General features: G+C 44.8%; 1 protein-coding gene across 3 annotated transcripts in view; it reads left to right on the forward strand.

The window, feature by feature from the left end:
• LOC144678751 (adenylate cyclase type 1-like) overlaps positions 1–22,953 on the forward strand; it is a 429,196-nt gene that overhangs the window by 260,537 nt on the left and 145,706 nt on the right. For all 3 annotated transcript variants that reach the window (XM_078538612.1, XM_078538615.1, XM_078538613.1), the window contains one exon: positions 5,513–5,668. In XM_078538612.1, coding sequence (XP_078394738.1) covers positions 5,513–5,668 — 156 coding nt within the window. The remainder of the gene's footprint in view (positions 1–5,512; positions 5,669–22,953) is intronic.

The raw sequence follows: 22,953 nt of genomic DNA on the forward strand, positions 1-22,953 counted from the left end.
TGATGGTGTTCCCATGGCGATATATTTCCAAGTCCGGATGGTGAGTGGCTTGAAAGGGAACTTCCAGGTGGTTGTATTCCCATGTATCTGCTACCATTGTCCTTCTAGATTGTAGCAATATTGAGTTTGGGTTCAGCAAGTAATTAAGAAGGCTAATGGAATGCTTAATTACGAAAGGGATTGAACATAAAAGTAAGGTGTTATGCTTCAGTTATACAGGGCATTGGTGAGACTGCACCTCAAATACTATGTGCAGTTTTGGCCTCCTTATTTAAGGAAGGATGTAAATGCTTTGGAGACAGTTCAAAGGAAGTTTACTAGATTGATACCTGGAATGAGTTGGTTGTCTTATGAGGAAAGGCTGGACAAACTGGGCTTGTTTCCACTGGTATTTAGAAGAGTGAGTGGTGATTTGATTGAAGTATACAAGATCCTAAATGGCCTTGACAAGGTGGATGTTGAAAGGATGTTTCCTCTTGTGGGTGAGTCCAGAACTAGGGAGCACTGTTTTAAAATTAGGGGTTGCCCTTTTAGGACGGAGATAAGGAGAATGTTTTTCTCACAGAGGTTTGTGCAACTTTGGAATTCTCTGGCTTAGAAGGTGGTGGAGGTGGGGTCATTGAATATTTTTAAGGCAGGGGTAGATAGGTTCTTGTTAGGCAAGGGAATCAAAGGTTATCAGGGTTAGATGGGAATGTAGAAATCGAAACACAAGAAGATCAGCCATGATTTTATTGAACGGTGGAGCAGGTTCGAGGAGCCAAATGGTCTACCCCTGTTCCTATTTATTACGTCCTTAGGTTATATGTTCTTATGTTTGGAAGGTGCTGCCTAAGGAGATTTGGTGAGTTCCTCTGGTGCATCTTGTAGATGGTGCACACTGCTGCCACTGTGCATCAGTGGTGGAGGGAGAGAATGTTTGTGGATGGGGTGCTAGTCAAATGGGTTGCTTTGTCCTGGATGATATCAAGCTTCTTGTCAAGCTGCACTCATCCAGGCAAGTGGCGAGTATTCCACCACACTCCTGACTTGTGCCTTGTAGATGGTGGACAGGTTCTGGGGAGTCAGGAGGTGACTCCTGTAGCATTCCTAGCCTCTGACCTGCTCTTGTAACCACATTATTTATATAGCTCATCCAGTTCAGTTTCTGGTCAATGGTAACCCCCAGGATGTTGATTGTGATGGATTCAGTGATGGTAATGCCATTAAATGTCAAGGGGCGATGGTTAGAATCTCTTGTTGGAGATGGTCATTGGCTGGCACTTGTGTGGTGTGAATGTTACTTGCCACTTGTCAGCCCAAGCCTGGATATTGTCCAGGTCTTGCTGCATTTGGACATGAACTGTTTCAGTATCTGAGGAGTTGCGAATGGTGCTGAACATTGCACAATTATCAGTGAGCATCCCCACTTCTGACCTTATGATGGAAGGAAGGTCAGTGAGGATCAGTGAGCAGCTGAGGATGGTTGGGCCTAGGACACTACCTTGAGGAACTCCTGCAGTGATGTTCTGGAACTGAGATAACTGACCTACAACATTTATCGTCCTGATTTTCAAATCTCTCTATGGCCTTGCCCCTCTCTGTTTCTGTAATCTCCTCCAGACCCACAATATTCCAGAACTCACTGGATTCCAAGAGGGTCCCAACTGATTGGAAAACCGTTAATGTGACACCCCTGTTCAAGAAGGGAGGGAGACAAAAAGCAGGCAACTGTAGGCCAGTCAGCCTAACGTCTGTCGTTGGGAAAATGCTAGAGTCCATTGTTAAGGAAGAAATAGCAGGACACTTAGAAAAGCTTAACAAAACCAAACAGAGTCAACATGGTTTTGTGAAAGGAAAATCATGTTTGCAAATTTGCTAGAGTTCTTTGAGGATAAAACAAGCAGAGTTCATAAAGGGGAACCAGCAGATGTAGTGTATTTGGATTTCCAGAAGGCATTCGATAAGGTGCCACATAAAAGCCCAAGATGGGAGCTCACAGTATTGGGGTAATGTATTAGCATGGATTGAGGATTAGTTAACACACAGAAGACAGAGAGTCGAGATTAATAGGTATTTTTCAGGTTGGAAAGACCTAACTAGTGGAGTGCCACAAGGATCAGTTATTTACTATCTATATCAATGACTTGGAGGAGGAGGCAGAGTGTAATGTATCCAAATTTGCTGATGATACAAAAATAGGTGAGAGGGCATGTTGTGGTGAGGACATAAGGAATCTGCAAGGAGATGTAGATAAGTTGAGTGAGTCGGCAAAAACTTGTAGCAAAGTGTGAGGTCATGCACTTTGGTAGGAAGAATCAAAAGGCAGACTATTATCTAAATGGAGAGAGACTCCAAAAATATGCAGCACAGAGGGACCTGGGTGTTCTTGTGCATGAAACACAAAAAGTTAGCATGCAGGTGCAGCAAGTAATTAAGAAGGCAAATGGAATTTTGCCCTGTATTGCGAGGGGGTTGGAGTTTAAAAATAGGGAAGTCTTATTACAACTGTACAGGGTGTTGGTGGGGCCGTATCTGGAGTACTGTGTACAGTTTTGGTCCCCGTATTTAAGAAAGGATATACTAGCATTGGAAGCAGTTCAAAAGAGATTCACTAGACTGATTCCTGGGATGAAGGGGTTGACTTGTCAAGAACGGCTAAACAGGTTAGGCCTTTATCATTAGAGTTTAGAAGAATGAGGGGTGATCTTATTGAAATGTATAAGATTCTGAGGGGGCTTGACAGGGTAGCTGTTGAGAAAGTGTTTCCACTAGTGGGGGAATCTCAAACTAGGGAACATAGTTACAGAATAAGGGGGCACTCATTTAAAACTGAGATGCGAAGGAATTTCTTCTCTTAGAGGGTGGTGAATGTCTGGAATTCTCTACCCCAGAGAGTTGAGGAGCCCAGATCACTGAAAGTATCTAAAGAGGAGGTAGATAGATTTTTGAAATATCGGGGAGTTGAGGCCTATTAGGAGCTGGCAAGAAAGAGGAGTTGAGGCCTGGGGTAGATCATCCATGATCTTATTGAATGGCGGGGCAGGCTTGAGGGGCCAAATGGCCTACTCTTGCTCCTATTTCTTATATTCTTATGTTCTAATCCTCTGAGATATCTGTTAGCTCCTCTAATCCTGGCCTTGTATGCAGCCCCCATTTTAATTGCGCCACCATCGCTCGCTGTGCCTTCAGTTGCTTTGGCTGAAGTGTTACATTTTGTTTTATAATACTCCTGTGAAGCACCTTGGGACCTTTTATTATGTTAAGGATACCATATAAATATAAGTTGTTGTTGCTTAAATTGAACCCCAGTAACAAAAGCTAAGAGTGATACAGCAGCACACAATGTGTGCTCCGATGTTAAGATCAGCCTGACAGTGGACCTTCCCTCTGCCACTTGTGCTATCCAGCACTTTACACAGAGATTAATTCCTCCTTTTATTTCTGCTTCGTGTTGTATTCTCCAGGCTCCGTAACTGCTCTGTGTGTTCACCTCTCAACTGCAGTCAGTACTTGGGTTAGGGTGAGCCGTGTTGTACATATTGAATGCAGAGGGGCTGCGCAGACTTCTCACCGACCTTGGTTAGGATGAAGGCCACAATCCCTTGTGCAAGTCAACAGATATGATGTAGCAGATCTGTGGACAACCCAATCTCAGCCTGCATGAGCTGGTGTATGAACTGCATGTTGCAGGTTCAGATACTCCTGACTTTGAGGCTCTGCGCTCCTCATTCTTAATCTTTATTGATTGCACTGAACTGTTATTCCACAGCTCCACTTTCCCACTATAAATGTGTACACAAAGGACCTCACTACCAATCAGTGATAAGAAATAGTGCCAGGCAGAGGGCAGTGTACGCCGCAGCCTATTTTTAGCAACCCACTTGAAAGATTCTCATGGACGCCTAGTGGTCCGCAAACCCTCAGATGGGAAATCCTGCTGTAGACCATTTAAACGTGATACTCAGTTTCAATTTTCCCTCTATCCCAATGGAACATGTGACTGCGCACTGAACCTCTTGATGCTGCTCAGATATAGAATTCAGTAAAGACTCAACTTTGCATCCATTACCCCTGTGCTGAAACATCATTGAGAATAGCATTTTAACTTCTGTTTAACAGTAGGTGCAGAAGCTGGGAAAGGTTTTTTGACTCATGAATGTTGGCATTAGGGAATGGAACACCTTTTCATTTTCACATCCTCAGTATTATCATCAAATACTCACAAGCCAAATATAAAATGGGCTAGTCATATGGCAGAGCTCTCTCTAATCTATCTTAACAATATATCTTCGCCAAGCATCTGAAGAGCAATCCCTCCAGCACCAGTTTGACATTTCCATTCTCATTTCATATACCAACTAACCTAAGGGAATCTTTTAGTAGTTCTGCCAAATTGATGCCAATTAGTATTGACTTGTGGAGAGTTCTGTGCTTTGGGCTTGTGCTCGTTGCAAAATTGGTTGAGACAGTTCAAGTTATGCAAAGAAATACATAGAAGGTGCAACAAGGAAATAGGCCGTTCGGTCCATTTAGTCCCTATTCGGTCCATTTAGTCGCTATTGGTGTTTACCTTTCACTTGAGTCAATAGTTCTAATCATAATTGCTAACACTGTCCTTGTAATCCTTTAACCCCTTCTTCACCCAGCTATCTGACCTGATTGTGAAGGTTGACAGTTCCTGCCTCAGCATTAACCTTGAAAATTAATGCTACCATTTCTCAATTCTTTGCATGAAGAGGTTTCTGCTGCCCTCTGATCTAAATCTTTCATTTAGTCAGAGACGTGCTGCAGCCCCTTATTTTTGACTCCTCAACTCTTTTATCTACCCTTACCTTTCCTTACATAATTTTAAAAAGTTCTGTTATTAGTAACTTGTAATCTATTATGTTTCGACTAAAAAAAAAACCTCCAACTTTGTTCATATGTGTATTTTGATAGCAGGTAGAGTCCTAATAAATCTGTATTGTACTCTCAATAAGTCTCAATGTCCTTCCCTTGGTACGAAGCTCAATAATGTGTGTGGTATGCTTATGGAGGTCTTAGTAAGGTTTTATATAGTTCATCATTACCTCTTGGTTTTTATATTTTCTGCCTCTTGAAATCAAAGCTAGAATTTGATTTGTTTTCTTTTCACAGCCCTATGAACCTGAGGTGTTACCTTTAATGCTTTGTGAACAATACCCCCAAATCCTTTCCGAAATGTCAAGCCTACTTCTGTTCAGAGTATAATTACTGCTGACATTTCTTTTATCAAAACATATCACCATACACTTACTGACGTTGAGTTCCATCTGCAGCTTTTTAACTCATTCCCCATCTTATCAATATCTCTTTTGCATTTTCCTTTAGTCTTCTAAAGAATTGACTATAAACCTTTACATCAGCAGAGAGGGAGGAGACTTCTACTTCCTACTTGAGTTAGATTTGAAGCCAGCTCTTGGATGATAGGAAGGCATTTAAACATATACATAAACTGTCTTAAAACTGCAGTACGTTGCTTGTTACATTGATTATTTTCTCCTTTTGACAGATTTTTCCTGGATTGATTCTCTCAGATATAAAACCAGCAAAGAGGATGAAATTTAAAACCGTCTGCTACTTACTTGTTCAACTTATGCATTGTCGGAAGATGTTCAAAGCTGAAATCCCCTTTTCCAATGTGATGACGTGTGAGGATGATGATAAGGTAAGTGATGAATCTGAACAATTTTATTCTGACATTTCTTGATGTGTCTGTCTGTTTTTAGCTAATGAGATCCTAATTTGACAAGGAAATGTTTCAAGGAGGAAGTGTTATTTTCCTCTATTCCTGCCTATTTCTTTTGAAAGTCATTGCCTTCTATATATTCTTGCGCAACAGAATCTCTCAACATGCCCATTGTGCTGATTGAAAGCTGCTGTTTATTTCTGCACTCATCACCCTACCCAGCTGGCATGAAGCGAATGAAGCTTTGTTATTTGCTTCCTAAATGACCACTGCACAGATGTGGATTAACATCAACAAAAGGAAGACACTAATTCAAACCTAAATATAGGCTCCTGCTATAAATTAGGATATTTAGATATATAATGGCATTATCAAAATAATTTGCTTATATTTAAATCAGCACAATTGGAGAGGGTAAAAAGAATATGATAGTTAGTAAGGGATTGAATATAATACATTAAGTAAGTTATGGAAGCGTTGGATTTTATGGTGCACAGACATCGTACATGAATGAACTTCAGATCTCCAAATTCAATTGCTTGTTTCAATTCAGATACAATGTGGAACACTTTCAAAACTTACTTTCAAGAAGCATATCACTTGCCTTGGATATGTTGCTGGCTAAAAAGCATCTTTATAGTTACAGTAGAGCATTGCTTATCCAGCTAAAAATTCACTAGTTTGGTCTAAAACTGACATTCTACATCTTTTACATTCGGTAGGTAAGGTTTGACATTTCTTGGTCAGGCCTTTAATTGCTATACTTGGCAGCAATGAAGTGTTGTATTTCAGGGCAAATCAAACCTGGTAGAACCCTTCCCATCCCATGGATAACTGGCAGTGGCAGTGGAGAAGTCTGGATTCTATTGCCTTCACCTTTCCACATGGCTTGCTGACTTAAAATATGTAGCGTTGGGAGGCAGCAGATGAGAGAACATAGAATGGGAAAGAACGAAATAGAACCATCAGCGTGGCAGGAATATAATGAATATTTGCTTGCTAAAAAACAGCGCAACAGGCCACTGCTTCATTCCTGTGAAAGATGAGCTTTAGAAATTGGTAGATTTTAGCATTTGAAGCTAATTTCCTTTGTATGTTTTACAGTACACACCAAATAAAAGCTGTCAGTTCACTCACATCTGTGTGCATCAGACTTGATACATTAATGCTGTACATTGAATAAACTGTGCCAACCATTAATACCTGAGACTAACACGCAATGTGTTGCTGTTGGAAAAGTTGATATTTCTTTACATTTTTAAGGTATTTTGATACTCCCAATGTAATGGGTAAATGTTCCTCTGTTCTTTAATACCTGTATTAGCAAAAACAGAGTGTGAGTACATAAGATTCCCAATTTCTTTGAGTCATCAGTGAATCAGGGAAATTAAGTTAAATATTAAAAAGTGTACTATAATGTGTGATAACACTGTAATAAAAACAACATTCTATGGATGCCGGAAACAAAATAAAACCAAAGTGTCGGAAATATTCAGCACATCTAACAGCACCTGTGGAGAGAGAAAAAGTTAATGTTTCGACTCAATTCTGTTGTACTCGAAACATAACTCCGTTTCTCTCTCCACAGATGTTGATAGGCCTGCTGAGTATTTCCAGCACTTTCTGCTCTTATGTGTGATAATACTGTAACTGGACCCACTGATGGTATGGACCCATTGCCTGCAGAATTCGGCACCAAAGCACCTGTAATGTTGGTGCTACAGAGGCCGTTTTGATATCAAAATGATGCCAGCCCTCTGCATGCACATTACTGGTGTGGGACGAGCCAGACGCTATTTTGTGAGGATGTGCTGGAAGTGTACAGTGGAGGCAGATCAGTGCCCCAGTTAACACCCTGTCTTAATCCTCACACAGCTGAACATGTGTTCAGCAGCAGGAAGTACCCCCCAGCCACATTATTTAGAGGGATCATCAACTACTTTCAGGTTACCTGCTGCTTAATTTCTACTGGTTCTCTCTCAGCTTGTAGAAGTGCTGTGAGTTTCTAAAGTTGAAATTGACAAGGAGTGATGCTACATGTGAAGAAAGATTGGGTTCTGACTTCAAGAGTCCTGGTCAGCTTGCTTGTTCCCAGTCGTGGGTACTATCGTTGCAATTTACCTTGGACTATATGAGATGGAGAATGAGTAGAATCAACACAGAGGAGGACAAGTTATTCACAGAGGGAGAAGGTGGAAGGAGAGAAGGGATCTCAGCAGGAGGCCTTATCCACCTAGGATCTTCCAGGAGCATTTCTCTAAGCCAGGAACAGTGTGTGCGCATTGTCTATGTTTTATGAAGGAGGTGCACAGTGAAATGTGCCACCTCTTGCAGGTAGACCTGAACTCTCAGATGGGCAAGGATTGTGCTGCCAGTGGCTGTGAAGTTGAATGTGGCCAAGAGTTTCTTTACATCGGGATCCTTCCAGGCTGGAGGAGGTGATATCTCCAACATCTCTGTTTGCTGTCACTGCTGCAGAAGGGTGGAGACGGATCGAGTGCAGCTGAGCAAACTGAGTGAAGACTTGGAGTTTAGTGAGAGGAGAGTTTTAAGTGTTAACTTTGTTCTTAGATTTTGCTGTTAAGATCTAATCTGGTCTGTAATTAGCAGTAACTGGAAAGTATTGTGTAAACAGGCTAAGTTCTTTCTTTCTTGCGGTTTAGACAGGGTAAACTCACTCTCAGCTGTAGGAGCTGCGTAGTTAATTAGCTAACTGGTTACTGCAACCCAATTCAGTTTACTATAAATTCAGGGGTGTTTAGCGCAGCCTTGACAAACTGATTGAAGTTTGGTGCGAGGGGAGTTTGGAAAAGGACGTGTTTGTTTCCTTTTTCTCTCTTACCCCATAGGGGAAGGAGCTAGCTGTTTGGTGAGTATCTGGAATTGGTAAGTTCTATTCTATCCTTAACATTTAAAATAGTGCACAAATTAGTGGTAAAGTTAACAAAATATATAAGAAAGCAACATAAAAACTGATTCATATACTTAAGCTATTTTTTAAACCACATTAAGATGGCAGGGAAAATGATGTGTCAAGGCTGCAGCATGTGGGAGCTCCTGGATAACATTGTGATCCAGGGAAGACACATCTGCAGTAAGAGTTTGGGGCTTGAGGAACTTTGGCTCAGTGTCATTGAGCTGGAGGCTGAGCTGCAGACTCTGCAACACATCAGGGAGGGGGAAAGTTACCTGGATGCTTTAGTCCTGGAGGATAGGGTCTTCCAATGTGGCCAGTGGTCAGCAACAGGAGGGTGTGACTGTGAGTGAGGCAGGTAAGGAGACCCAGAGGGCAAATGTGCAGGATTGTGAGCCTCTGCAATTGTCGAATAGGTTTGAGGTTCTGTCAGCTTGTTTAGACGAGAGTGGGGGCTGCAGGGTGGATGAGCTAACTGACTGTGGCACCATGATACAGGAAGCCATCCAAGTGGGGGGAGCAAAAAGGAACATAGGTGGTAGTAGGGGACAGTATAGTGAGGGGAATTGACAATGTGCTCTGCAACAAAGAGTGAGAGTCCAGATGGCTATGTTGCCTGGGTTTGGGACATTTGCACAGGGCTGGAGAGGAACTTGCAGTGGCAGGGGGAAGGATCCAGTGACGGTGGTTCATGTAGGTACCAACAACATAGGCAGGATGAGGAAGGAGGCTCTGCATAGCCAGTGTGAGGAGCTAGGTGCCAAATTAAGAAGCAGAACCTCAAAGGTAATATTTTCTGGATTATTACCTGAGCCATGTGCAAATTGGCAAAGGATAAATAAGATTGAGAAATGAATGTGTAGCTCAAAGACTGGTGCAGGAGAAGTGGGTTCCGGTTTGTGGGGCACTGGCACCAGTACTGGGGAAAGTGGGATCTGTACTGTTGGGACCGTCTACACTTGAACATGCTGGGGCTAGTGTCCTCATGAGCTGCATAACTAGGCAAGTAGAGAGGATTTTAAACTGAATAGTGGGAGCAAGAGATCAAATTTGGGAAGATGTGGTGAACCAAGAGACAAGGCAAGAGAGAAAGGTATTAATATGGGAAACGATAAACAGGCTGTGACAGGAAGGGACAGAAAGTACAATCTAAGAGTAAATCAGCAGATAAGGTTAAATGCTACAAGAATAATAAAAGGGCAAAACTAAAGGCTCTGTATCTAAACGCACGTAGCATTCAAAACAAAACAGATGCACTGAAAGCGTAAATAGAAATAAATAAGTACGATCTGATGGCCATTACAGAGACATGGCTACAGGATGACATAGATTTGAACCTGAATATTGAAGGGTACATGACATTTAGGAAGGACAGGAAGTTAGGAAAAGGTGAAGGGGTGACTCTGTTAATTCATGATGGTATTAGAGAGGGATGACATAAGCTCAGGAAACCACGATGTAGAAGCAGTTTGAGTTGAGATGAGGAATGATAAATGCAAGAAGTCACTTGTGGGAGTGGTGTACAGACCCTCCAATTGTAGCTACATGTTGGGACAGAGTATAGAAGAAGAGATAATGGGAGCTTGCCAGAAAAGTACAGCAATAATCATGGGAGATTTTAATCTACATATAGACTGGAAAAATCAGATGGGCAAAGGTAGCAGAGATGAGGAGTTCATAGAATGTTTTTGGGAGAGTTTCTTAGAACAGCACATTTTGGAGCCAACCAGCGAGCAGGTTATGCTAGACCTGGTATTGAACGACAAGATCAAATTAATTGATAACCTCCTAGTGAAGGCACCCCTAGGTAGCAGCGATCATAATATGATTGAATTTTACATTCATTCTCAGGGAGAAACAAAAGTGTCTAAAACTAGTATTTTAATTTTAAATAAGGGCAATTATGAGGGCATGAAAGTGGAGCTAGCTAAAGTGAACTGGCAAATGAGGTTAAGGGATAGGTCAATAGATGTTCAGTGACAGACATTTAAAGGGATATTTCTGAATACACAGAATAGATACATTCCAATGAGAAAGAAAAATTCCAAGAAGAGGACCCACCATTCGTGGTTAACTAAAAAACGTTAAAGACAGTATCAAACTTTTTTAAAAAGCATATAATTAGACAAAGACAGGAGGCGGGTCAGAAGATTGGAAAGAATATAAAGAACAACAAAGAATGACAAAAAGATTAATAAAAGAAGGGAAAAGTTAGAGTATGAGAGAAAGCTAGCTAGTAATATAAAGACAGATAGTAAGAGTTTCTATAGATATTTAAATAAGAAAAGAGCTAACAAAGTGAGCATTGGACCTATAGAAAATATGTCTGGGGAATTGTTAATGACCAACATGCATTTAATGAAAGCCATTCTGCCTTACGAAACATAATGGTCTCACTGCCTGGACCAGCAAGAAGGATTACTGCAGTAACTCGCTTGAGTGTGTATAACTGTTTTGCCCAAGAAAGACATATTCTTAACCTTCAAGACAAGAATGAACTTTATTCAATGTGGATGCTTTGAAAATTGGCCATTTTTAATGTGCTGCAAAGATGACAACTGAAGGTCAGATGACCTGGCTTGGGTATTCAGAAACTGCCTCACTGTCTAACAGAGGCAAAAGGGCACATCCCAGATGAAAAGATGTTAACTGCACATATCCTGAGACCATCAAGAGACGTTCCCAAATTGAATGAGTCTTTTTTTGATACAAACAAGCTGATCATCTTAACCACCCCCTCAGGATGAATATCTAAAAACACTAAACCAGGATGTGGCAAATCAACCCAAGACCACCATCATACTTGGATGAGGAACTGCCATTGTGAGGAGTCACATGATAAGGCAGCCATGTTTTTATATTTGTAATCTTTAAAATGTTGACTGCACAAAGTAAGAAACAGCAGCAGCAAAATAAGCAGTAAGACCTATGCCTTAAGAACTGGAGGCTATAACATTGCCAAGATCCCCAAGCCTATTCCTTTTCGAGTCCACCAATACAGCAAACTGACCTCCTGGTAACGAGAATACAAGAAGCTAAATGTGTAAACCTTCAGGAAGTCCATTCTGTTGATAGAATCCTGAAATGACTTTGGCTGTTGAATTCATCTGAACCACCCCTCAGGGGTGAAGATGTCCTCCTCATCAGGCCTGCAACTCATGTTTTCCAGAACAAGACAATCAATTGAATGATGAACTTTTGTTTTTACTTATAACTCGTAAAAGTTCACTATTCTATTCAAACTGTACTTTCCTTGACTTGTGTTTTTTGTGTGATTCTGTGAGAGCGATTGCTGCCGCATTAAATTTCACGGCTCTTTATTTAAATCAGTTTATTTAAACAATCCTCTTTATTTAAACCCACAAAGAGCTAGCTGCTGGCTACAGAAATTGTTCACACACTCAGGTTTAAAAACACACACACTGCTTACAGACAGTTGGGAAGGGAACAGGGATTTCAGCAGTTCTCCCTCACCCTGTCCATAAGAGTCCGAGATTAGGACTGATTGGATTAAACAAGTTGAATTTGACATTAAAATAATAAATTGGAAGCAAAAGAGAAAAGTTCAATAGCTGAAATTGTTTCTTTCACAAAGTAGGCTACAGCAGCAGGCTTCACATATATTAGCATTAGAAAATAGAATGTCTGATTTTAACATGAAATAATTTATTGAACAGGGAGTTGTATTCTGCAAGCGAGAAAGAGGAAGAAACAGGAAGAGAAGTGTGTCAGTGCATGTGGTAAAATCTGATTGGATGATCTGCCTGTCAGGGCTGAATATTTGGCAATGTGTGTGGCTTGGAGCTTGCAGCAGTTCTGGCAATGAGTTGAAGCCATGATGGTGAGGGTGAGGTGTGGCAATGATGCTGAGAGTGACAATCTAAGATGTTGAGAGTAAGGTGAAGTTGTGATGGTGGAAGTGAGCTGTGGCCGTGATGGTGAGAGTGAGGTGAAGCTGTGATGGCGAGAGTGAGGTGAAGCCGCGTTGGTGAGAGTGAGGTGTAACTGTGGAACTAGGATGGTGAGCGTGAGGCGGAGCTAGGATGGCGAGCATGAGGCGGAGCTAGGATGGCGAGCGTGAGGCGGAGCTAGGATGGCGAGCGTGAGGCGGAGCTAGGATGGCGAGCGTGAGGCGGAGCTAGGATGGCGAGCGTGAGGCGGAGCTAGGATGGCGAGCGTGAGGCGCAGCTAGGATGGCGAGCGTGAGGCGCAGCTAGGATGGCGAGGGTGAGGCGGAGCTAGGATGGCGAGGGTGAGGCGGAGCTAGGATGGCGAGGGTGAGGCGGAGCTAGGATGGCGAGGGTGAGGCGGAGCTAGGATGGCGAGGGTGAGGCGGAGCTAGGATGGCGAGGGTGAGGCGGAGCTAGGATGGCGAGGGTGAGGCGGAGCTAGGATGGCGAGGGTGAGGCGGAGCTAGGATGGCGAGGGTGAGGCGGAGCTAGGATGGCGAGCGTGAGGCGGAGCTAGGATGGCGAGCGTGAGATGGAGTTAGGATGGCGAGCGTGAGGCGGAGCTGGGATGGCCAAGTTTGAGTTGTGCTTGACAGAATGTTGGTAGATAAGTGAAAGTGAGGTTGATGAATGGAACAGTGTATGAGGCAAGTGGTTCATATGTAAGTATGTGGCATGTGAAAATGCATTCACCGTCCTTGGCTTCATGTGAACTTGTTAAGTTTCTCCCTGCACTGCAGGGACTAGACTGCTTGCATTGATAGTGATGGCTTTCTGCTCCCAAAGCTTGCTCAGTGCCTAGTCAGAGAGTCTCCTGTTCACTCTCTGCACCAAAGCCTCCAGTGCTGCAATACCAAATCTTGAAGCATGTTATCTACCCTGTTGTGCCATTTTTTCTCCTCTTCCTGTCAAAAGGTCTCCTGCAATTAGTACCAGCATCTGCTGAAGCCAGAATTTATCTCCCATTTAAGAGTTACAGGTCGGCTTTAAGAAGTACAGGTTACCTTTAAGAAGTGCCAGCCTTGCAGGGACAATGGCTCCCCTGTAAAGGCTTGCCCCCACCTCAGCAGCATGTTTAGTGCTGGACTGCACACTCTAATTGGTTAAATTAGCAGGCAGCACTGAGTTTTGCATGCTGTCTATATCAGCAGAAACTGATGGAGGTTAATTGCCGATCACAATCTCCATGCCCGCTTTTGGGTCTAATCCAGTTTTTCCTCATTATCTTCATCTGCACAATACCGTTAGTGTTCATGGCCTGCTGTGTAGCACTGAATCAACGTAGCATGGCTGACAACACGTTTGAAAACTTTTTTAATTTATGTTTTGACCATGTTCCTTGAATGCAATATCATAGATGCATGATTCATTTGTGAAAATAATAGTCTTAGAGCTGAATTGCTCGTGCGAACTTTCTCCAAAATACTTCGGTTTTCCAAGAATTGGCCTGTCACAAGAAGTATAAGACAATTTGCACAACATAATGAAGATTATCAAGACTGTTCATACCTTCAAAATTATAATAGGTCTAAATACAACAAAGTAATGATTTAATTCATTAAAGAACAGTGGGTGGCACTTTCCTGTTTGCAATATGTTTGCATGTGGCTCGTGCCCTCACTATGATCAGGTAAGTTTTTCATTTTAAAGTATGTCTCTTGTTATTTTTTTTGTAAGATGACCCAGTGAGGGATACTCCTCCAGAATTATATCCTCTTAATTGTTGGATGACTTATCACGGTGCCAGAAGATGTCTGCCCCATCTATTTCCTCCACTTCTACCCCTCCTATTTATCCTTAAACTTAAGCACAACAATGGCACCTTTTGAGGCATGTGTTGGGATATTCAGAAGCCATCTAGGTAAATATAATAAAACGGGGCTGAATTTTCACTTTGAGGTTGGCAAGCGGGCCAGAACTGTTTCTGTGTTGGAAACCCATCCTTAGGAAGCAATCATTGATTTGGGATTTTTACAGAGGTGCTTCCTTAATTGGTAGGGGGACAGGTTCCCAGTCTAAATAAGTGCAGCAGGCAGGCTTTCGAAGGTGGGGTTTCACAGGGTGGGAGAGATGGGGAATTAGATCGACGTGATTCACAACCACATATAAGTGACATGCACCTGGCGACCTGCACGTCACTCGTCACATCGAGCTTTGTTTGCCTACCTTGCACCGCACAGTGCTCGCAGCATCTCGGGCTCCACACAGCTTCGCAGGCAGCACCACTTCCTATCAGGAGGGTTTACAGAGGCAAGGCTCAATATACCAGAAAAGTGGTAAGTGGGGGTGGATTGTAATGTGCTGCAGGGTAAGGACTCGACTGGAGCAGGGGAAGACAAGACAGAGGCAAGGAAGTGGCTGGAGGGCAAGGGCTCGACTTGGATGGGTTGGTGGAGACAGAACAAAGGCAAGGAAGAGAAGGGGCTGGAGGGCAAGGGCTCGACTGCAGGGGCCAGGAGGGAGGCTGGGGAAGGTTGCACTCAGACACATGGCTATGGGGGCAGACTGTGGGGGAGGTGGGAAGGCTTCTCTGAGCTGGAATTGGGAGAAAGTCTCTTACAGAAGGACATAAGCAAGTCAGGGACAGACTGGGTGGATAGTGGAGTGAAGAAGCGCTGCAGCTTACATTGCTGAGCTTTCAAAGACAGTCTTTGTCCCATTCCAGGGAGGGGGAGGGGGAGGGCATGTCAGTCCACTGTCAGTCGTGGACTGTTGTGCCATTTTGTGCGCAGGGCGTGGTCATTACCTCATGCATGACGGTCCAGGGTATTTCTGGCATAGTACTGAGCCAGAGATGGTAGTCACAGTCAGGGGAGGCATGTGCAGCCTGTAGATGGGAACAGGTAGTGTAGGGGCGGCCACTCGATGGTCTCATGGGGGTCCCTAATATGTGACGGTACTGTAGGTCTCAAGATGGGGAGGGGTAAGGTCTACATGGGGCATAGGCACATTTACTTCAAATGACTCAATGGCTAACACAGGGATATCAACCACAATTACAATGGGATCGAGAATTCAGCGGGGAGCACTGAGGGTATTAGGAGGGAGGGAAACCTGACCGTTATGCTCCTCCATGACGATGGGTGGGATTTCCACAGTCACACAGAGAAGGTCAAAGCTGGTCTGAAAACAAAACCTGAGGACCACCATCTTGGAACCTCAAGCAATGGTGCAGCAGAAAGCGAGGCTAAGAAAAAGCACTGCTGGGAGGGCTGTTAGGGCTTCTGGGAGGAGTGGATTACAACACTGGGAGGGCTGATTAAAGGCCCATCCATCTGGAATCTTTATTACTAAATGAGGATGAATGCACAGCTGAGACAGTTAGGAGCACCTCGATGTCTATAGAGGCAATCTGGAGCCTTCAATGTGATGGTGCATTCATGAGAGATTAATTCTGGTGCCAATCATCGATCGCCCTGCATTGTACCAATCGTGGTAATTCCTCAATGTGATAATGACTCCAAAAACAAGTGGGCACCTGGACAAAGAGGAGAAGCCTCTTGGAAACCCCACCTCAGGACCTTGCAGCTGCAGGGTTCAGAGATGGGAACTCCCAGGCCCACCAAACAGAATCTCAACTCCTCACAGAACAAATGCCCTCATGTGTATTCCAAAGGATATAGTCATGGGGCGGGATTTCCCGGCCCCACCCACCACCTGGATCATCCAGTATCCAGTCCCGTCAAAAGGCAACGGACTTTAGGCTGGGCGACCGAATCTCCCGCGGTGGCTCCCGCTATGACGGGGCCAGGAAATCCCGGCCATAGAGTTCACTGAATGAGTCATTTATCACCTCGAATAAATGCAGGACATCCAAGCACCTGGCCAACTCCATCTCACAGCACGAGGTCTACTGAAATGGGGCTGGGCGGTGAGGAGGATGCACACTGTGGCAATAAGAGCAGCCATTGCAATGGCCAGGGTTGTATTGGCTAATAGGTGACTGAACTGTAACCAAAACCTTGAACCCAAAGTTACTCGTAAGTCAGTGACAGAAAGAGAAGCTTTGGAGGCTGATGTTCAGTCATGTCTTTCTTTCACTGTTCCTGCAGAGAGGAAACATTCAGGGAGATGGAGGGTGCATTCAATGTTGCCTGCATCATCGCATGCAGGCAGGGGGAAAGGCGGAGAAGAGTGCTATGGTGATGCCAGGCTTGTCAAAGAGTGGGGCATCACCCTGATGAGCAAGGGGCAGCAGGGCCCCCTCCAGACCCAGAGGATGAGGCTCATAGAAATGCTGCATGTAGGAGCTTCTTAAGACTGAGGCTGCACAGAAGATGCTTGCCTTCTGTAGATGAGCAAGAGCCAGTGTCGTAAATGCCTCCGCATGTCCTAGGATTTGGTGGCTCACATCTACCACATTCTCCAGGAGTTGACACCATGGGGACTGGTAGGACATCTTTTGTCAGTTGTTCTGAAAGTCACCTCTTCATTCCTCTTCATTCTCAGATTGAGCATGTACACATTCTGCTCACCATGTCCTCATCCTTTGAAGAATGATGAAGCCTTGGGGGCGTGTGTCCTTCCCGAGATGAGGTACCGACTGCAAGAGGTCGTTCCGGCATCACAGAACAGAAGGTGCTGTCTCTTCAAGCTTCTCTCCAGCATCCCAGTCACTAAGGCAGCCCACAAGAGGCAGGAGTGGCACTGTAGCCCACAGTGGGATCATGGCATTGTACCTTCATTCTGACAAAGCGCCTCAAGGAGATCCATCTCTAGTGAGGGAAAAATGTCTTATGTGTCACTTTGGTGATGAGGCTGTGAGGCTAGACTTGGACCAAGGCGTTAATGCTTGTTCAAAGCACTCAGTCCTCAGCATTATCTTAATCCCCATTACATTGAGACCCTCCGCTCTCAGTGAGGGATGCGGGGCACCTGTTAGCCTGACCTTTCAATGGACATAGGTTATCTCACAATGACCATCTTCACACATTTGCCTGACAGACATGAAAAAGCCTCCTTTTCAACACCATCAGTTTCCCATAATGTTCAGCCCTGGCTCTTACGACCCCGAAAATGCAGACGCACCATGAAGCCCTCAAGGTTCCAAAGAGCAGACATCAGCTGCATTACAAGCTAGCTCCTAGCCCATTTCCGCTCTGAGCACTGACTTAAATTCAAGCTAACATATGAATATTGAGACCATGCTCAATGGTTCCATTGATCGCCTCGCATCTCCAAATGGATGTAGTATCGCTGAGCTCGGCGAGTGTTTAGGGGAGGGGAGGCTAAGCAGATTGAATGGGCCAGTGCTGCATCCCTTCTTTTTGACAATAGCCTTGTTGGCACTATGCAGACAATTCCAAACAATTAAAGCTGTAGCTTTGAGCGCCAGGACAAAATTGTGCCTGCGAGGGACAGAGCACCGTCACATTGAGGTGGGGAGGTTCACACACTTATTGGTCAGCTTAGCAGATGTACACTGGTAGAGTCAACAACACGCAAGGCTGGCAGGAGCACACATAACCTCTGAGTATGGGCTTATAGATTGCAAATCTTCACAGATGACAGAGAGCATGGAGTTCAAGGAAAGATTACCCTTCCCCATGCGCACCTTTATCACTCCTTCTACACTATACCTTCACCTTTCCTCCATGTAGTCACCAACTTGCAGACAAGCCGGAGACTACATGACCCTCCATCTTACGCAGCCAAGAATGAACATCACTTGAACCTGCAATGCACATCGATGAGATACCTTGCACAAGCACACTTTACACTGAGGGTGAGGCATAACTGATGTCGGGCATGAACTGAGAAGGGACACACACTGTGATGAGATGGTGGCACACAATATCGACCAGAGGCACACGATGCAAAATCAACAAAACGTGTGGGGAGGGAACATGGTGTGACATCTGATTGAGCACAGCTCAGCTCATAGAGGAGGCATACACAAGAGGGGATGTGGAAGGGGTGCAATTCAATTCACATTGGTGGAAAGTATATGCATGTGGTGAACACCCGTGCCACCGTTATGCTCCGAGTATTTCTTGATCTTCCTAACCCTACCGCTATGTCTTGGTGCATCCTTGACATCCGCAGGAGGCAGCCTGCGGACTGCTACACCCTGTTGTCTGTGATGACCTTGGCAGGCATCCTCTGGAGGGTCAGGACTTGGAGGGTCCTGGCCTGCTCTGGTTCTCCAGCTGTGGGGCAGGTTGCACCATCCTCAGTCTGTGGAACTGGAGCTGATGGGGTCACAGAGAGAGAGGATTGGGATCAGCTGGACAATTGGCTGGAGTAACCTGGGCAGATGGCCCTGAGGTGTCCAGTACTGGTCCTCGTTCCTGTGGGTGCCCGAGGATCCTTGGCTGACTCTTTGAGGCGAAGGGGCAGCTGGAGTGAGATTGAGGTGCCTGTCCCCCGCTCTCACGTAGCCACTGCTGTATGCCACTAATATCTATAGCAATTGAGTGAAACTCCTGCAGCAGCACAGGCGCAATGTCCTGGAACAAGGTCTCCATGGCTGCTGCCATCCTACGAGTGTTGACCTCGGTACTCTGTCACACCAGCGCTATCACCTCAGGCTGAACGTGGACGGACTCCTCCATCATACATTACAATGTGTGGAATGCAGCTGACAACCCTGCCTGATATTCCCACATCTGTTGCTGCAGCTACAACATCTGTGTTAAGACCAAGTCCACAGGCACCTCATCAGACTGGGACTCAGCAGAATCCTGGCCTCCAGCAGTCCTCTGAGTTTCAGTGACCTTGGAATTCCCTGCCTCTGCATGCTGTGGACCAGAATTGTGCTGTGCTCACCATATTGTGACACCAAGTCTGCTCTAGTTTTAAGTCGCACCATGGTGTGTGTCTCTGCTTAGGTGGAGGGTGTGGGTGAGCACTGTAATGGGTCTTCCACAAGTCAGTCCTCAAGATCCTCATCTGAGGTGTCTTCGGGGCTGGATATGAGGGTCCGGCTCCCAGTGCCCCTGGGGCGTTTAGCTGTGGTGCTTATGAAAGTTAGTTGAGATAATTAGTGCATGGCAACAGACTCCAAGACATAACATTGCATTCACAGAGATCCTTCTCGCTGTCTGAAGGATCAGCTGCACATGAGTGTGCGCTGCCGACCTCATCATCGCCACAGTCACAGTTCCGGTCTTCTCCAGACAGGTGTACTGAATGCTCCTCATACTGAGTTAGGGCTCTGATCTCTGGCATCCTACCACCAGTCTGGGATCTCACCCTCTTCTTGTGGGTGAGCTTGGCCTGCATGAAGACAGATGGAGAGAGTGTGAGCAGGAAGCTTGCCGCGGCAGATGATAAGGATGCCTGCCTTGTGTGGGTGCTGAATGGAGCTGAGTACGGGGTGAGGGCGTGAACTGCACAGGATGTGAGCCCAGATGGAGATGTCAGGGTGGGGGTGAGAGAGTGAGCGGTGATGTCTCTTGTGCTGGGCAGTGTGTGAGATGCCTGTGGACTGTCATCCTACGAATGTGTAAGGGGCTTGTGAGAGTGTGAGCTGAGAGGGATGAGAAGGTTGACTTACCCTGGCTGTGCAGATAAGATCATTCATCCATTTGTGGCACTGTATCACTCTTCTCCTGCGGGCTGAGCTGGTGCTCACTGCCACAGACATGTCCTCCCAAGCCCTGTTGGTGACCTTGTTGAACCTCCACCAGCCATCCCTAGGGTAGAGAAGGTCATGGTGGGTCTCGGCAGTACCCAGCAAGGTGTCACTAAATTTGGGGGTTGCACTCTTCCTGCTTTTGGGGGACATCTCTCACCTGGAGCAGTCCTGGGATGCAGACATTGAAAGACCTGTGTGTGGGTGCGGTTTAAATATGGTGCCTGGAGCAAGGATTCGTGGAGTTCATGGCAGGACAGGTGAATCACAGGCTGTCCGCCAGCTTTCCAGCTGATGAATGTTTATTGAGGTGAGAGGCGGACAATCGGGCATAAACATGCCATTTGTGGCGGGCAGGGAAAATGTCGCTTTTCCTGCCCACCACCACACTTATTCCGTGGAAGGGAAAATCCTGCCCCGTACTATCATATCTATATAGATAACTTCTAAATTGCCTCATTCTTTGGATGTAATGCACTGATGTGGTCTTTTCTTTGTTCAAAAGATAAAAAATATGAGACCAATGTTCCCTGCAAGCTGCATGCACAGAAGCCCTGAAGGTACCACAAAAGGTGCCCCCATCTCCCCACTTAAGATCCTTCAAATTTTAAATTTAAGCACACATTCAGATGAACAGGCTGTGGCAGCTAAAAGTTCTTCGAGGGATGTTGAATATGATCAATTTTTTTTTTGCTGAAGGAACTTTTCAGTTGTGCAGCTCCATCGTTACCTTCCCTCAAACATCTTTACTGTGAACAAAATCCTGCAACGCCTTCAGACCAATTTCATTTCTGCAGAATATCCAACCAAATTGAGTAAGGCAAAGAAACCCACATTCTGCAGTGCCAAAGGATCCCGGTGTCAGTGCTTTCTATCACTTCCCCTTCTTCTGTATCGGTGACACAAAGGAGGTGTAGATGTTGCCTGATTCTCCTAGATACAGAAAATTGCTGCAGAAAGAACAATCACATTGACAACACCTGGCAGCCATGAAGAATTTGGTGTGTTGGATTCTATTCCAAGGAGGCATAAGGAGATGTTCTTCATAATTTTGAGCTGATAGGGATGTGTAGAAATTAATTTGTTTCACTCAGACATCATGCTGTCTGAAATTCACTGCGTGAGTTCAACTTAGAGCAGGTAGCAGGCATTGTAAGCACAAGAGGAAGGTGAATCGTGAGATGGAACTGAATTAAAATGGTACCTGAACAGCAGCACTCTTGGGGCAGAATATGAGACCCACAGAGATGGGGCTGAAGGTGGGCCTGACAAGGAAATCTAAAAGGTCGCCGTCATTGGATTAGTGAGCCAATGTGTTCCTGCCATTGGATAATCTTGCTGGAGGCAGTGAGCATCAAAAGCAGCTGCCCAGCTGGTAGCAGTGGGTGGCCTATTGAAGGAAATTAACTGACCACTTTAGGCCAGAATGGGGATGCTACCAGAAGGGGGATTGTTGGCAGCGGACAGGCCCCATATTGTGGGCGAAGCATGACACATGGAGATGGCCTCCTGGCAGTAGACAGGGGTTGGGGTCAGTGAGGTGGCAGTGAGGGCCCTTTTATTTATTCCACCCCCAATTCCAGAGAGATTTCTGCCACAAGATCACAACTGTGGCAATGGTGATGCTATGAAGGGGGTTCCCCTCTTCAATGATGGCCTGGCAGCTGTAACCACAAGTAATTTCAATAATTTTATACATCTTTCAAGTTTGGCTCCATCCTTTGTGTTCTCCTGCCTGCACAGCAATGCCCATCTCACCCGGTGGGGTGGCCAGATAGACATTGATGCAGGCCCTCCATTGCGCAGGTGGGTGCTTATTCCACCCACTATCCTTATTTGAATGGTGTTCCCAGAGGCCTCCTAATGGACAAACATCAGAAAATCTTCAAGGGTGGTAAAATTCCACCCAAAATGTGGAGAGAAAGAAGAGATAAAATCAAGGGAGAAATCTTTGGGTGGTTTCCATAGCTGCGGAACCTCGGGACACTCTCAGCATTGACTATAGACAAACGCTACCTTTGCCACTCTTTTGAAGTACAGTTATACTGTCATTTATGTATCAGCCTGAAGTGACTTTGGACCTGCAGCTATGCAAAATTGTGAATATATCTCAGGGCACTGAAAAACACATGAAAGCACTGAGCTCTAAGATTCTCTTTGAGTCACAGAATCAGAGAGTCATAGAATGGTTACAGCACAGAAGGAAGATATTCTATTTGCCCTGTCCATGCTGGCTCCCTGCAAGGACAACTCACCTGGTCTCATATCTCTGCCTTTTCTCCATAGCCCTACAAATCTTGTCTCTTCAGATAATTCTCCAATTCTCTTTTGAAGACAGCAATTTAATCTACCTCCATGATACTCTCAGACAGTGCATTTCAGATCCTAACCACTCACCATATATAAAAGCTTTTCCCTATTTCACTGTTGCTTCTTTTGTCAATAACCTTAAATCAGTATCCCCGGTTCTCGATTTTTCCACCAATGGAAGCAATTTCTCCGTATCTGCTGTGTCCCGATCCCTCATTATTTTGAACACCTCTATCAAATCTCCTCTTGATTTTTTCTTCTCCAAGGAGAACAGCAGCTTCCCCAATTCTCCAATTGTTACAATCCCTATAGAGACCAGTAACATTTGAAAAGAAATTCAAACTTCCAGCTAACAGCTGAAAGGATGACAAAAGATTTCACATTTTAAGACTTTTACTATAACAAGCAAATTAGGAGCAACATTGATTAAACACTTTAACTTACACTTTAAACTACTGAACAGAATTTTCCCCTTTTACTTTTAACACAACCGAAAATCCCATTTCGCAATTAT

This window comes from Cetorhinus maximus, chromosome 3, assembly GCF_964194155.1.
Source record: "Cetorhinus maximus chromosome 3, sCetMax3.hap1.1, whole genome shotgun sequence".
NCBI lineage: Eukaryota > Metazoa > Chordata > Chondrichthyes > Lamniformes > Cetorhinidae > Cetorhinus > Cetorhinus maximus.